This window comes from Saimiri boliviensis, chromosome 6, assembly GCF_048565385.1.
Source record: "Saimiri boliviensis isolate mSaiBol1 chromosome 6, mSaiBol1.pri, whole genome shotgun sequence".
Lineage (NCBI taxonomy): Eukaryota > Metazoa > Chordata > Mammalia > Primates > Cebidae > Saimiri > Saimiri boliviensis.
Window position 1 is genome coordinate 38,649,826 of NC_133454.1, and position 14,594 is coordinate 38,664,419.

General features: G+C 38.9%; 1 protein-coding gene across 1 annotated transcript in view; it reads right to left on the reverse strand.

Moving 5' to 3' along the window:
- MMP20 (matrix metallopeptidase 20) overlaps positions 1-11,052 on the reverse strand; it is a 46,120-nt gene extending 35,068 nt beyond the window's left edge. The window contains exons 1-2 of the mRNA XM_003923773.4: positions 10,914-11,052; positions 2,521-2,768 (exon numbers count right to left, since the gene is read on the reverse strand). Of these exons, the coding sequence (XP_003923822.1) occupies positions 2,521-2,768; positions 10,914-11,039 (374 nt within the window). The 5' untranslated portion in view covers positions 11,040-11,052. The remainder of the gene's footprint in view (positions 1-2,520; positions 2,769-10,913) is intronic.
- Between the last annotated feature and the right edge of the window lie 3,542 nt (positions 11,053-14,594).

Genomic DNA, 14,594 nt, shown 5'->3' on the forward strand with positions numbered 1-14,594 from the left:
CATATCTTTGAGCTGACTGTGAGTGTTGGCCTGGAGAAGACGGGACGGAGAGAGGGATAGCACCAGAGAAGAGGAGAACGTGGAAAAATCCCTGATTCAGGGTATGGAGCTTGATAAAGCAATAGTAATGCTAGGTAATATTCTTTGAAGTCATACTTATGCTGTTGCTGCATGCACTTTTTAATGTGCCGTTTATCTAATCCTCACTACGAGCCCTAAGATGAAGATCATCATCATCATGATTCTACATGTTATGATTAGTCAGGTTTGAGCCCAGTTCTGTCTGACTCCAAAGCTTATGCATATAAGCACTATGTTGTATCTTTTTTTTCCTTTTGTAATCCTCTGGGTTACATTTTAAGAATTTATTCTGAAAGTCAGTAGTTACACAGGCAGAGTACTGTGATAGCCTCTAGTGTCTTTTTTCATGGGGAAGGGACAGTGGAATTGTTGAGGAGCAAGAGAATGGTTAATGTGTGTGTTGAGCGGGATTTAGGGCTGCCCACCTTATCTCAAGGATATTATACTTACAGTTTACTTTAAGAAAACTATGAAAAGACTCTTGATGTGTACACATTTTTCTTGTCTTATTTTTACTGTGTCAGAATCAATAATGTGTTCAACTCCCTATGGGGTTTTTCTTCTCAAATTGCTTTGATTTTTTTGTTAAGCCTGCCCCCTTATGGATTTATTGGCTGATAGCAGGTTACAAGTGGCCTAGGGGATTCATGACTGTTCCCTGGGTTCTGGACACTCATTTGATCAAACAGACTTACTGGTGTGCTGCAACAGTTTAAGTGGCTCTACAAGGAGAAAAAAAAATTCACTTGATTTGTATGACTTGCTGATTTCTGTGTTGCAAATATTCTCACTATGGCTAATTCAAGCTGTCAATTTACCATCACTGAACACTGGGTTGGGAAGAGATGAGCGTGAATGAACTATTGTATAGTGTTTCTACCACCCAGATTATTCAGATGTAGATAGCCTCATGAACAGAGATAATAATAAAATGAAGTGAAATAGAAGGTAATATGTTTTTATTATCTTTGTTTATAATATAATTTATTTAATTGTAAATTTACATGATTTAACAATGGCTGTCTTGGCAACCAGTTCACAAAATTCTTGGAAACCTAAAAACTAGCTTCGAAATTCCTGACATTTTAAAGACTGGCTTCTGAGAGCTATTAGGAGGCAGCTCTAACACACAACTGCTTGGACCATTGCACAAGTCCAGCCTTTCCCCATCTCCAGTTATCATCTAGATGTGCTCATCCTAAAGTGCAATCCAATCCTAGTCCTGGCCTGGCTCTCTACTGCCCTGGGGATAAAGTCCAAACTCCTTAACATCATGCTCTAGCTGCCCTTCAGGCTACCCCATCCAGCTCATTTCCTGCCATTGCCTTTCCTGCACCCTCTCCTCTAGTGGAATGCAGTAGGCACTGATGGTGGGAATGCTGCCCAACAACATCCCAGGCTGTCCACTCTCTGCTGCTATTTGCTTGGCTTGCCTTTCTTCTTAGCAGCTCCTTAATGTGCAAGGCCTGGGACAAGACCGCGAAGAGTGGAAGACACTCTTCTTTTCCAAACTGCACCCATATGGCATGCATGAGGTCCATGCAGGCAGGCACCATCTACCTCTAAAGAGGGGCAGGTACCATACATAGTTTGCCCTTGGTTGGACCAACCTGGGGAGGAAGTCTGTACTGGCCCCTCTGGCTCTGGATTAGGGAATTCCAGCCTCTTTAGCCGGAGTACAGCAGGGAGGAACAGAGGTTCTGGTTGGTGTTTCCCCTTGGTTTACACGGGATGAGACCAGAGGATTAGGGGAAGGAAGAAAGAGTGCAGGGAGGGAGGGGAGCGTGGGGCTAAGAGTGGAACTTATTCTACTTTGCCTTTGAATCCGGCTCAGATGTCCCTGCTTGGTCCCTGGGCCACCTGGTAGCTCTCTCCATGTGAACTGTGGTTCCACAATTCACTGCTTAGACCTATGATTTTGTACTTTTCACATGGAGCTACAGCTGTCTGTTTGTGTGTCTGTCTCTCCTTAAAGAACTGTGAGTTCCCTAAGGTCAAGAAAGTTGACCTGTTCACCTTTATATCCCTCAAATGGAATGCATTTCTTGAATCATCAATAAAAGATTTTGGGATTATCGAAGTAAATTACTTTATTAGTAGGTGATTTTTGTCTTTCTTATGAAGCAGGATGTTTTAAGAAAACTGGTTTATACTGCCAGGTCGTTAATCCTAGACTAGTTTAAAGATAATTGTGTTGTTTCTGACTGGTAAAATTGTTTGGAGTGCCTAAAATAGCCAGTCATTATGCTAATCTTAAGATTATGTTTTCTGGGGAATTGCCCATTGTCATTGCCTAACAGATGGATGTATAAAGTTCTTAATCTTTCTTATGGTTGTGAGGAGTCAGGATTTTTATACAGATGAGAAGGAAGATATTTTTCAAAGAAAAGAGAAAAAGAGAGAGGGGGTGCTTCTCTCTGGATTTAGAAATCTCATTACCTGTATGTCAAAGTAGTTTTTTTCCATTTGGGTTCACCTGGAAAGAGGCGATAATTGGCCACATCAGGAACTCCACAGCGAGGCTTCTTGATCACATCCATTGTGGTCTTGTCTAACTTCCCGGTGACTTGGAGGCCAAAGAACGCTTGTAGCTCCTTAATCTTCCTTACCATGGAATTGCCTCCTCTTGAAACCATCTCACCAATCTGGTGTCCTTCTTTATTTGTGTAATATTTGTCAACATATGCCTGAAATGGAGAGGCAGGCTGACATGTCTACAGTGTAGTCTGGGAAATACTCATGCTCAGGTAGGGCAGGGGACAGCATTCCTGATGTATTAAAAACAATGTCGAGTATATTCCCATTTATGAAAAAAGTAGAGATATTTGTATACTAAAGCTTAGCTGCACTCCAAATTATTAATCATGATTGGTTTTGGGTAGTGGGGATTATAGATTGTTTAATTATTACCGTTTGTCCACCTGCATTTTATAGTTTTTCTACAATGAATATAACAAACATGAATTTTTGCTTTAATTTAAAAAAAAGAAGGAAGGAAAATAATTTTAAAAAATAGAAGGAAACTGATGTGAACATTATTTCCATGGATCACTTATTTGTCACTGAAGTTCTTTACCCAATTTGCAAAACAAAGGCTGTTGTTTCTTTGGTAAACAGTTATTGGTATCATCTTCCCATTGCACATAATGCAGGATCAGTATGCTTTTAACTCCTGAAGGCATTGTATTCCAGCCTGTCATACTTTACAAAGGCAGAGGGTCCACCTGTTTTTCAGCTGAGGATTTTAATGAGTTCAGATGTATGTAGTATGTGGGCTGGAGTTTGTTTCTATGAGACAAGTTTCCTAGGCAAGGCTCTTTGTCCCTTGAAGCAAATAAAATAAGCCATAAATTATAAATCTTTCATTTGCACAAAAGGACATACAGCCCTTCAGTATATATTATTCAAAACACTTTTCTATGACTCAGGGCTGGGATTAGGGTAAAATGAGAGATGCAGGAGCATGCAAATACAGGGTTGAAGCCTGCCTTTAGCCGAGGAATTTTACCTACTCAGCTGATTTCAGGAAAATAACCAAAGAGCAGCTAAGGGTTCAGTCATCTTCTCATATCCATGGGAGATTGGTCCCAGGACCTCTCTCAGATACCAAATCCACAGGTGCTCAAGTCCATGATATAAAATGGCATAATATTTGCATACAACCTAAGTACAGCCTCCTATATGCTTTAAATCATTTCTAAATTACTTAGAATACCTACTATAATATAAATGCTGTGTAAATCATTGTTGCAGTGTATTGTCTAGGGAAAAGCTACAAAAAAAAAAAGTCTGTTTTGAACATGTCTGCCCTAAAACAGATGCAACCATCAATTTTTTTCCCCGAATATTTTCAACCTACAGTTGGTTGATTCCATGTATACAGATCCTATGGATACAGAGCACTTACTGTATTTAATTATATATAATTTTATATTTATGTTGTATAGAGATGTTTATTAGATATAAATTACATATTCATCTATGTATTAACCATATATTTATCACATATAAACTATGCAATGTATTTACTTACATATTATGCACATATATTTTTAACATACATATAAAAATAATATATAATTGGAAGTAATCTTAATGTCTTATGACAGGGGATTTGTTTTATATATTATTACATATTCATGTGAGGCAATACTAGGCCTCTACTAAGATCAGTTTTGAAAAATAAATACTTAATGGTATGAAAGAATGCTCTTTATATAATGGAAATATACTGAGAAAAGAAGAGGAAAAATCTTTATATGGTTTTAATAAAAATTTTTGGAATAAACCATGCATATGCACGCACATGCACACACAATAATAAAAAAGTCTGTCTGAATATTAATGTTGATTATATCTGGGTAATGAAATTATGGATGATTTAATTTATTCTTTATTTTCTCCTATATTCCAAAATTTTTTACAATGAGCATGAACTGTTACTGTTGGGGAAAAAATAAAAAGGAGTAAGTCTTACTTATATGTTTGGAGAAGGTGCTCTATTTTTTCACTGCAGGATCAGGAGATCCCTCACTCCCTGTCCTGCTGTCATTGCTTGTGATCACTTTGCTGGTTTTGTCCCTTGTAAAAACCTTAGGTGAGATGAGAAGCCAAAAGGAGGAAAAGGGAGAGGAAACATGGGGTGCCCAGGCCCTGAAACCTAGACTAGGTGTTCTGAAACAAAGCTGCAACTATTTGGTTTCATTCTATCTCAAGTTAGACCACCTTAAGTATGTATTTATGTTTCTGCTCTTTTTTGCAAGATGAGGTTGATTGGATGAGTTGTTCCTGTCTGTGAAGTTTATGCTATGATAATGCGATGCTTATAGTAATGTCTCAATTATGTTCCTTAGGGTTAAGCTCTATGTATAAGACCAGGTGCTCTGTGTCTCTGGGATCGTTGATTTCAAATATTTTGTCCCTCTGTTAGGTTATGTGTTACACTCTATATTCTAATTTTTGTTTCACAAAATAGGCCGTATGAGGGAAGATGTGCATGATAAATTAAGTGAAAAATGTGTTTGCCATGTTTACCACTGCTATTACAATAAAAGCTATGTTTATAAACAAGTGATATCTAGTCATACATCCCAGTCATATCACCAGGGCTGAGATGAGGCCAGTGGCGGGGTGGTTTACCATAAACTTTGTAATCAAGATAAATCATAATTTAATGCAGAATTGAAAAAAACAAAATCAATGCAAAAAATCCATGATAAAATTTCAGAATTTTAAATACAGGATGCATTTTTGCCTTGGCTGTCTCACACTAATCCTGGCCCTGAATCCTAAAAAAGTGTTATGAAAGATACAGTCTAAGGGACTAATAGTGGTTAAACCTTAATGATGGAGTTAAGATGATATATTTTTAAAGATAGGGTTTTTACATTTTTTTTTACTATGAACCTGCATAATTTTTATAACCAACCATTTGTTCCTTTAAAATATGCACAGAATGTTAGTCTTAGAGCACAGAAGGTTTATGGCTCATCTTAAACCTTAAATCTTAAATAGGCAGGATTGAAACAGTACCTTTTAATTAAGTAAAAATAAAATTAGAAACTATTCCTTCTTAAAAACAAAAATTCATCTCTGCAGTGATACAAAATCTCTCCGTAGTTGATGCTTCCATAAGACGTGATTCTTGCACTAGTAAAACACCTATCTCATTGCGCTATAAACCATCACTTCCTACCAATTTCTTATCCCTCTCACCTGCTTGTTTGCAACCTCCTTCCAATCAGGCACAGTTTTGCCTTCACAGATACAAGCCCTGTATTTGACTCAGTTCTAGGCTCAGAGTAGATGCTCAGTTAATGTTTGAGATCTTTTTCTTTAGGCAAAATATAAAAGTATGTTTCCTTGAAGAACTGTCAGATACCCTGAAGTACTGAGAGCTCGAAACTCTGAGCACTTTCTTGCTAAAGTTACTGACAAGGTTTTGGCATACTGTTCACGGTCATGGTATCTATCAAGCACTGAGGTGTGTCCTTATAATTGCTTTCATGTGATACTCTAATACTTGCATACTGTTGGCTTAGCACTTATTGTTGGCACTGGGACAAAGAATTCAGGATTCACCAGAGTTTTTCCATTTCCCCCCAATCTTCCCCGCTTCCTCATTGTTAAAATTATAGAATTTTAGGGTCAATTATCAGGTGGTCCCCTCTCCACTTCTCTTCTGGTATTTGGCAGATAAAAGTAGTGGATGCCAGAGGGTCCATTCCTGCAGGCTAGCAGCTTAGGTCTCCCTCCGAAGGCCTCATTCAGTGCATTTTCCTAGTGTCCTTCCTGAGACTTAAGAGTTTAAAATTCAGTTTAAGTACACTCCAAGACAGTGTGAAACTTAAGGTACATTTCTTCAACATTTTTCTTTTTTAGCTAAGTTGCTGTCAGGTTCCAGGGTCAGGTTTGGGGACACAACTACGCCAAATGTCATGTGCAGTGTCAGGTTCCAGACATGCTGAGGTTGGAGGGGAGTGGGTGGTGGCAGGTAGCTGAAAGAACCCTCAGGGAAGGGGAATTGGGGGGGACATAGGCAGGTGAATATGATTTTATTCTGCAGCTCTCTCATCAGCAGCTTTCTCACATTGTTCTCTCATCAGTTACTTTCTCACACTGTCTGCCTTGTTTCAGCAGCTTGGGCCAGCTGCTCCCACACACAGCTGCATGGCCGGCTCTCCCTTCAGGGTCAGCAGCTTAACTCTTTCTCTCTCTGGGCACAAGCCAGTTCCTGGCTCCTCCCTGCCCACCTGCAAGACAGACGACTTTGGTTCTCTCTTTCTCTGGGTGAGAGCACTCCTGTACAGTGTCAGCAGGGCATTTATACCTTTTACAGACAATAGTGACTTAGAGCCAAATGATGGCCTTCGCATGTGGTGGCTACATGGCTGTGGTAACAAGTGGAGTTACATGCATAACTGCACTCTAAACTTGCTGAGTCATGCAGGATGTTTACCTCAGCCTATGCCTGCTTGTCTGCAGCACAGCCGTGTTCCTTACAGTCACACAAATAGATTCGTGAGAACTTTTAAATCTGTCTGAAAAATCTTAGGTTCTAGTCCAGGCTGGGTCACTAATGTGCTTGGACAAGTCTTTTAATTTCTTGTGGTTTCAGCTTTCTCATCTATAGAGTGGATGGTTTCTGCCCTACTGGCTACACCAGTGTGCGGATCCAATGAGGTCCTCAATGTGAATGCTTTTAAATGTGTCAGAATACTTTAAAGATCCCTTTCACTCATTAAATCCGTGTCTGGAAACCCATCCTGAAAAAATAATTGTTTAAATTAGGTTGATGTACAAAGATGCTTATAGAAGCCTTATTCATATGGAAGTAATCTATTTGTCAAATAAAGGAAATGGTCAAATAAATTATAACTCATATTCTGGAATATTTCTGGCTGTTTAAAATGATGTTATGAAAATAGTATAATATCAAAATTGTCTTATGACATAATAGTCAGAAAAGTAAAAACCACATTTTGAAGACAATGACAATGTTTAAAAGTCTTTATCATAGAAAATAAAATGATAGTAAAAACACCTGAATTAATAGTTTGTATTGAAAGGTTTTATTTTTATTTTCTTTAGAGTTCACAATAATGTGATAATTAAATTTTTTGTTATTTTTAAAGATAATTTAAAAAAATATTTTAAATGTCTTATTGATACTAATTTTTTTAAACAAACAAACAAACAAACAAACCCAGAATAAAATCCTGGGTTATGAGATTAGGTAAGCATTTTGTTATCTCATCATTTTCAAAGCCTTTATGCAAATGGACAAATCAGAATTTAAAGGATGCAAGTGGACATTAAATAAATCAAGAAGCTGTTTATCTTTTCAAGTGTAGATTTTTTGGGGGTAGGGAGAGGTGTATGGTGTTTGTAAACATGGACTCTCTGGTTTTTCCAGGAGCCATTTGTTCTTTCTTAGCTAGTGATCTAACAGTTCACTTAGCAAGTAGAGAGGATCTCTAAGAACTCTCTCTGCTGAGCGTGACCCAGGCCACCAGGCCCCAGAAGACCCGCTGGCCTCACCTGTCCTTGGGACTCCTCTGGACCCCTCTTCCCTGTCCTCTCAGCTCTAGTCACATGGGCCTGATGATTGCATTCCAAGCAGCTGCTGTTTCCTCTGCCTGAACTGCCCCAACTCCAGGTCTTCACATGGCTGGCTCTTTCATGCAGCTCAGGTTCATCTCAAAGGTTACTTCCTCTGAGCAGCCTTCCTGGACTACTCCATTAAAAATACACCCTCCCTGGACCACTGCCCCAGTCAGTAACTCTCTGTCATCCTGATTAACTTCTTTCCAGTCTCACTGATCACTTTCTCAAATAATGGTATGCGCTCATTGGTTGACTTGTTTATCTTCTCCCAGCACCTTCCCACCAGCTCCCTCATCTTCATGGAAGCACCATGAGAACAGGGGCTTGATTTGTTTGACTCCCTCATGTTTCTGCAGCACATGCCATGCTGTAAGCATTCAATACATGAACTTCCGCTGCCTATTTTACTGCTTTGTTTGTGATTTTATGAGGTTGTTATACAACCTTTCTATAAATTATAAGGTGGGGTGTTATTAAATAATTCTTTCTTGTCATTGTGATCCCCATTAGAGGTTGTCCAGATGATTCCAGACTTCTAAGGAGTGACGAGTGTCCCTGCCCAGAGCTGAGGATCTGGACCATTGTAGGCAGAAGGTGCTGTGTGCCAGGTGAGGAGATGTGGACACATTTCCCTGCTCCTTGGTCTAAGATCTTTCTGAGAGTATGTCATAAGGGAGACAGAGAAGGGCTGATTTATTTTGGAGAGGAAGAAGTAAGGAATCACTAAAGGTCCTCAACATTCCCAGGCCATGTCATTATTTCTAAACATGCCTAGATGACTCCTGACCAGCTAGAACAGCAAGAATGGCTTCACCCAAGAGTGCCTATCCCAGGGGTCCCCAGCTCCTGGACTGCACCCAGGACCCAGTCTGTGGCCTGTTAGTAACCCAGCCTCATAGCAGGAGGTGAGTGGTGGGCCAGCATTACCAATTGAGCTGGGCCTCTTGTCAGATCAGCAGAGGCATTAGATTCTCATAGGTGCAGGAACCCTATTGTGAACTGTGCATGTGAGGGATCTAGGTTGCACAGTCCTTTTGAGAATCTTATGGTTGATCTGAGGTGGAACAGTTTCATCCCAAAGCTATCACCCTTCAGCCCCCATCTTCCCATGTCCATGAAAAACTGTCTTCCATGAAACTGGTCCCTGGCTGGTCTAGCCCTATTCCCTCATAGACTGATCAAGGGTGGCTAATCTTTTCTGCAAAGGACCAATAATTAATATTCTTGGCTTTTAGACTATACTCTGCATTGTGGTACAGAAGCAATCATAGACAATCTGTAAACTAAGGGGCAGGGCCACCTGTAGTTTCCGTGAACCATGGATAGAAGAAGGGTCTCCTACTACCTCAGATCCATTCTGGCCTCAGTATGGCTCTCCTTCTGGAGGTCACAAAACCTCTTTAGTTTTAGAATCAAAGTTCCATAAGGCAGGGTAGGGAAAATTACATCTGGGATGAAGGGACCTAAAGCTAGGTGGCAAGGACAAAATACAATTGAATAAAGATCCCAGTATCCTGAGTTATTTTGTATTTAGTTCACCTAAAAGTGTGCTAAAGTCAAAGGAAGTCCAGAGGAAGTCCAATTCAACATGCCTGTGCGGGCATCAGCTGTACTGTTCATCTTCAGGGTGTTATTTAAGTGTTTAATGACTGGAATGGCAGGGGAACTGACCAGTTTATAAGGATGAGTGGCAGAAACAATTGGTAGCAACATGACATTGCACATGGGTGCAAATCAGCTGTATGATGCAGACAGCCAAGCAGTACACAGGTGCAGCCTGGCAGGCAGGAAAGCAGCCTTGAGGCAGAGCTGGGGATCACAGATGTGCTGTAATTTTGGCAGACTCTTGAAAGAGAGGCCTGCGTGCAAAAACATTTCCTCTACATATCTTTCACTAATGTTGGAAATCCCATCCTTAGATATCCATTTCTTTAGGTTAAGGATGCCATCCTTCTTTTAAAAACAAAAAAATGCTTGGAAGCATATATATATTGAATCATTTTGAGTTAAGTAGTCTTTGCAAAAATTCTAATATGAATGGTTTCTATCAGACCCTTTCCAGCAGACACATGCGACAGATCTTCAAAGAGGAAAATACACAAAGTTTAAGTACATGAACTTTGTACTTACTACTTAAACTTAGTTATGTACTGTGTACATAAACTTTTACTTAGTTGAGAAATATGCTTTAGGGAGAGAAGGACCTCAAATGAGAAGTGGGTTGGCACCCAGGAAGAACTTACTCCACTTTAAATTTTGATCAGGGTTAACTTGAATATAAGAGCCACTAAAAAAATGTACACACAGGACATCTCTTTGTTGTGACTGCTAAAGCTTAGCTCTAAATTCACAACCTGCCTCTAGCATGCAGATTATATCTCGGTTTTTATTTTTCTGCTTCAATTTTTCCCCCTACATCATTCCTGGGAAGTACTTGTTTCTTCCTTTTATATTGTATGGTTTCACAAGCCACCTGGAATTCTTTATGAAGCAAAATAGCTAGGTAGATATATATTCATGTATTTATTCAGTCATGTAACATGATACACCTAATATGCACCAGATATCAATCTAGACGGACAGAAGATAACATCGATCAGACTTCAATGGACTTACATAAAATGATTTTAAAAGAACAATTGAACTTTTTTCTTATTTTCTCACTATGCCCTTTTAGGTTTTCTAGGGCAGAGGAGCAAGAAGGAATTGTGCAAAAATTCACAAACCTGTGCGAGGCGGTAGTTGTTCCTCCAGATCCTGGGGGATGCTGCAACTAGGGAGGGGGCTGCAGTGGAAAACTTCAAAGCCATGATGAGGAGGACAGCAAGGCCAGATGCAGGGAGCACCTTCATCCCCTCACAGTAGCTTGGTAATTATATCAACCTGGGGGATGACAGACAGTGCATGTTTGCACTTCGACCTTGAGCTCCTTTTATAGAGTCAAACAGGTCTGGACCCTCCGAGCAAGGATGATTCATGTCTCAAACAGTAATTATACAGCTCATTTCTCTCCCTGATGATGGGGTAACACAACTGTACACAGGAATCAGGGAAAGCTTCATTTTTTTTTTTTTTTTTTTTTTGTTATTTGCCAAGTGGCAAAAGGAAAAAAAGTCACTTTTAATGAAGTTTGTCAGCTAGTTACACAAATTGAAGTAAACTTGATTGATTAGAACACAGCTCAACTGAAACATTTGATTAGTCTCAATTTGGGGGCCTTTTTCCATTCTGACTACAGAAAAGTTAGATGATTACAGTATAATTGAATTTGTCCTCCTAGTAATCCCGAACTCCCCAGGCATTCAGCCCAATTGCCTGTATCTTCTGCATTCACTTCAAAATTTCTCAGTAGCAACAACTGTTCATAATGATGGCTCGGAGGCACGTAAGATCCTGAATCATCAAGGCAAGATTACATTATACTGTGCTTGCTTGGGTTGAAAGTGAACTGATAACTGTTAGAAAGCTTTTGGATGAATTCAGACAAGAGTTGCATCTTAGTTAACCAAAACATTAGCCAGAACTCCTCAATCTCTGTGCACTCTGGTTAATTGGAGTCATATTGTTTTTCCTGGCTCTGATTAAGATGGATTTTGATTCAGAGATGCTATGATGAAATGGTGTCATATGGTGAGAAAAGCACTTCGGAGTCAGACAAAGAAAGATTAAATTTTTGAAAAGATATTTCCTAGTAGTGTGACCTTAGGCATGTCATTTGATCTCTGTGAACATCAGTTGTTGTTGTTGTTTTTTTTTAATCTACATGAGACTGACAATACTGCTACTATGTGTAAACTCTTCAATGTTACGGATTAACACATAGAGCATGACATCTGCTAGCACCACCTGGCATCCACTGGATGTGGATTCAAATCCTAATTTTGATTTTAGACTAGATTCAATGTTATTCCTATAGTGAATATGGTGAATTCCTATAGTCTTTCTCACTCTGTTGCATTTGATATACCTTCTTGCATGGAAGAGAAAGTGATGGTTACAGCCAGTGTGTGCTATCTAGTGAATAACCCCAGGTACTCAACAAGAGTTTGTAGCACATTCATATGGTTTGGCTCTGTGTCCCCCAACCAAATCTCATCTTGAATTGTAATCCCCATGTATTGAGAGAGGGAGCTGATTGGATCATGGGGATGGTTCCCCTTGCTATTCTCGTGATAATGAGTGAGTTCTCACAAGATATGATGGTTTTATAAGTATTTGAAAGTTCCTCCTTTGCTCTTCTCTTTCCTGCTGCCTTGTGAAAAAGGTGCCTGCTTCCCCTTTGCCTTCCGCCATGATTTGTAAGTTTCCCAAGGCCTCTTTAGCCATGTGAAACTGTGAGTCAACTAAGCCTCTTTCCTATATAAATTACCCAGTGTCGGGTATTTCTTTATAGCATTATGAGAACGAACTAATACACACATGCAAACATAATGTGTGGAATGTATTGTGAGATACAGAAATCATGTGTCTCAGAAGAAGGAAAAAGAAAACCACAGATCTATTAGATTCATTTAACTAAATTGTAAGCTCTTTGAAGACTATATTCTAAAAAATGTCACTTCATAAAGTTTGGTAGGAAATGAATAAATGAATGTACAAACATATGCTAATCATCATTTTTTGGTTTCAGAAAAGGAATAGGATATTGCAATAGTTTTTCAAAATTTGCGTTTATATGGTCTCCTGTCTTCTGGGGCCCTATCTTTCAACAGCTGCCAAAGTTGAAGAACAAAGAGAGTCCTTAAAACTTCCCTTCAATTGGTCATCTTCTCCCATTTTTTTCTCCTTTAAACACTGTTCCAATTCATTATGATAGCCCCAATGCAAAGACAGCCATAGAAGTGAACATTGGAGTAGGAGGAGTGATGGTAAGAAATTCTGGGGCCAGTAGAGAGAAAATATTCTCACCTCTAGGACTCTAAAAGTATTCTAAGTTCCATTTTCAGAAGCACATGGAAGTAAATAACTGCCTGTAGGGTGTAATCTAGATACTTCTAGAAGGTTCCAGTATCCGCTTTTCTAACACATAAATGCAGTCAGTCCCAATGTTCCTAAGTGCAACATTTCAATTATCAAGTGCAAAAATTTTGAAGAGGAATAGCAATTTATGTTCTCATAAGTCATTTACCTATTAGTATGACTAAACTTCACCTCAGAGTCAGCACTAGGTAACATATTTGACCTTTCAAGATTGAGAATTAATCAATGTCTGGTAGTTGCTTACTATGATTTCCTATTTCTGATTTTTCTGTCTTCACGGGAGAGCAAAGGTCTGCTTTCTTTCTGTCATTCTTATATCAACTCCAAATTTAAATTCAAATCATTGAAATATAAAAATATCACATTAAAGCAAGTCAATGACTAAAAAAATAAAATGAGAGCTCCTATCAGAGAAATATACAAGGCAAAATATCATTGATTAAATAAGTTATGGGAAAAATAAACCATTACACTAAATGTATATATGACATACTATATGTTTGTTATGTGCTTACTGTCTTTTACCAGTAGAATGTAAGTCCCATAATGGTAAGGACTCTAATTCTGTTTGCAGCAGCATCGCTAGTACATAGAACAGTGCCTAGCACAAAATAAACAGTTGTTGAATAAATGAATGTATGAATGAGTGATTAATTGAATGATTAAAGACAAAAAGAAGAAAAACAAGATTGTCCTCAGAGAGATAAATTTTAAATCAACCCATATAATGGATAAAATGAAGGTGCATAGCATCACCCTAAGAAACTGAAACCTTTATTAAACCCATATTATATGCCAGACATGTAGCCAAGTACCTTATGTACACTTTTCACACAACTTTATGACATGCAGTTTTTCAAGTGAAGAAATGTGCTCATGAAAGATAAATGATTTGTTAATTTCACATAGATATTAAGATGGTGACTCTAAGATTTTCACCCAGCTCTGTTAGACACTGCAGCCTATGTTCTTAATAGTTACAGAAAGCATATATTGGTGCTTTTGTGGAGCAGTGCCTTGGAAACGTGGTATCTTGAATTGGCTGGCAGGGAGATCCCTAGGCTGATTCTAGTTGCCTAGCTGCTCCCTGGCACACCCATGTGTCTGGCCTGAGCAGAATATTGGCCAGCCAGACTGCAAAAGCTCCCTGACTGGTGATGATGTTTCTCACTAAAAATGATTCCTTTGTTACTCTGGTTTCTGTATTTCAATCTTTGGTGAATTTAACTTTCATAAATGTTTAACTTTCTAGATTTCTAAAGAGTTCGGTTACAACCTGGTAGATTTTTCAGAGTAAGGGATGCTTCCCAGTGAGGCAGGATTCTGAGTGATCAGTTACCAGCTAAGTTTTATTCTATATCCAGCCTTCCCATGGCCCTTCTTTCAAATGACATACATATATATACCACTTTAAATGGCTGACTCTA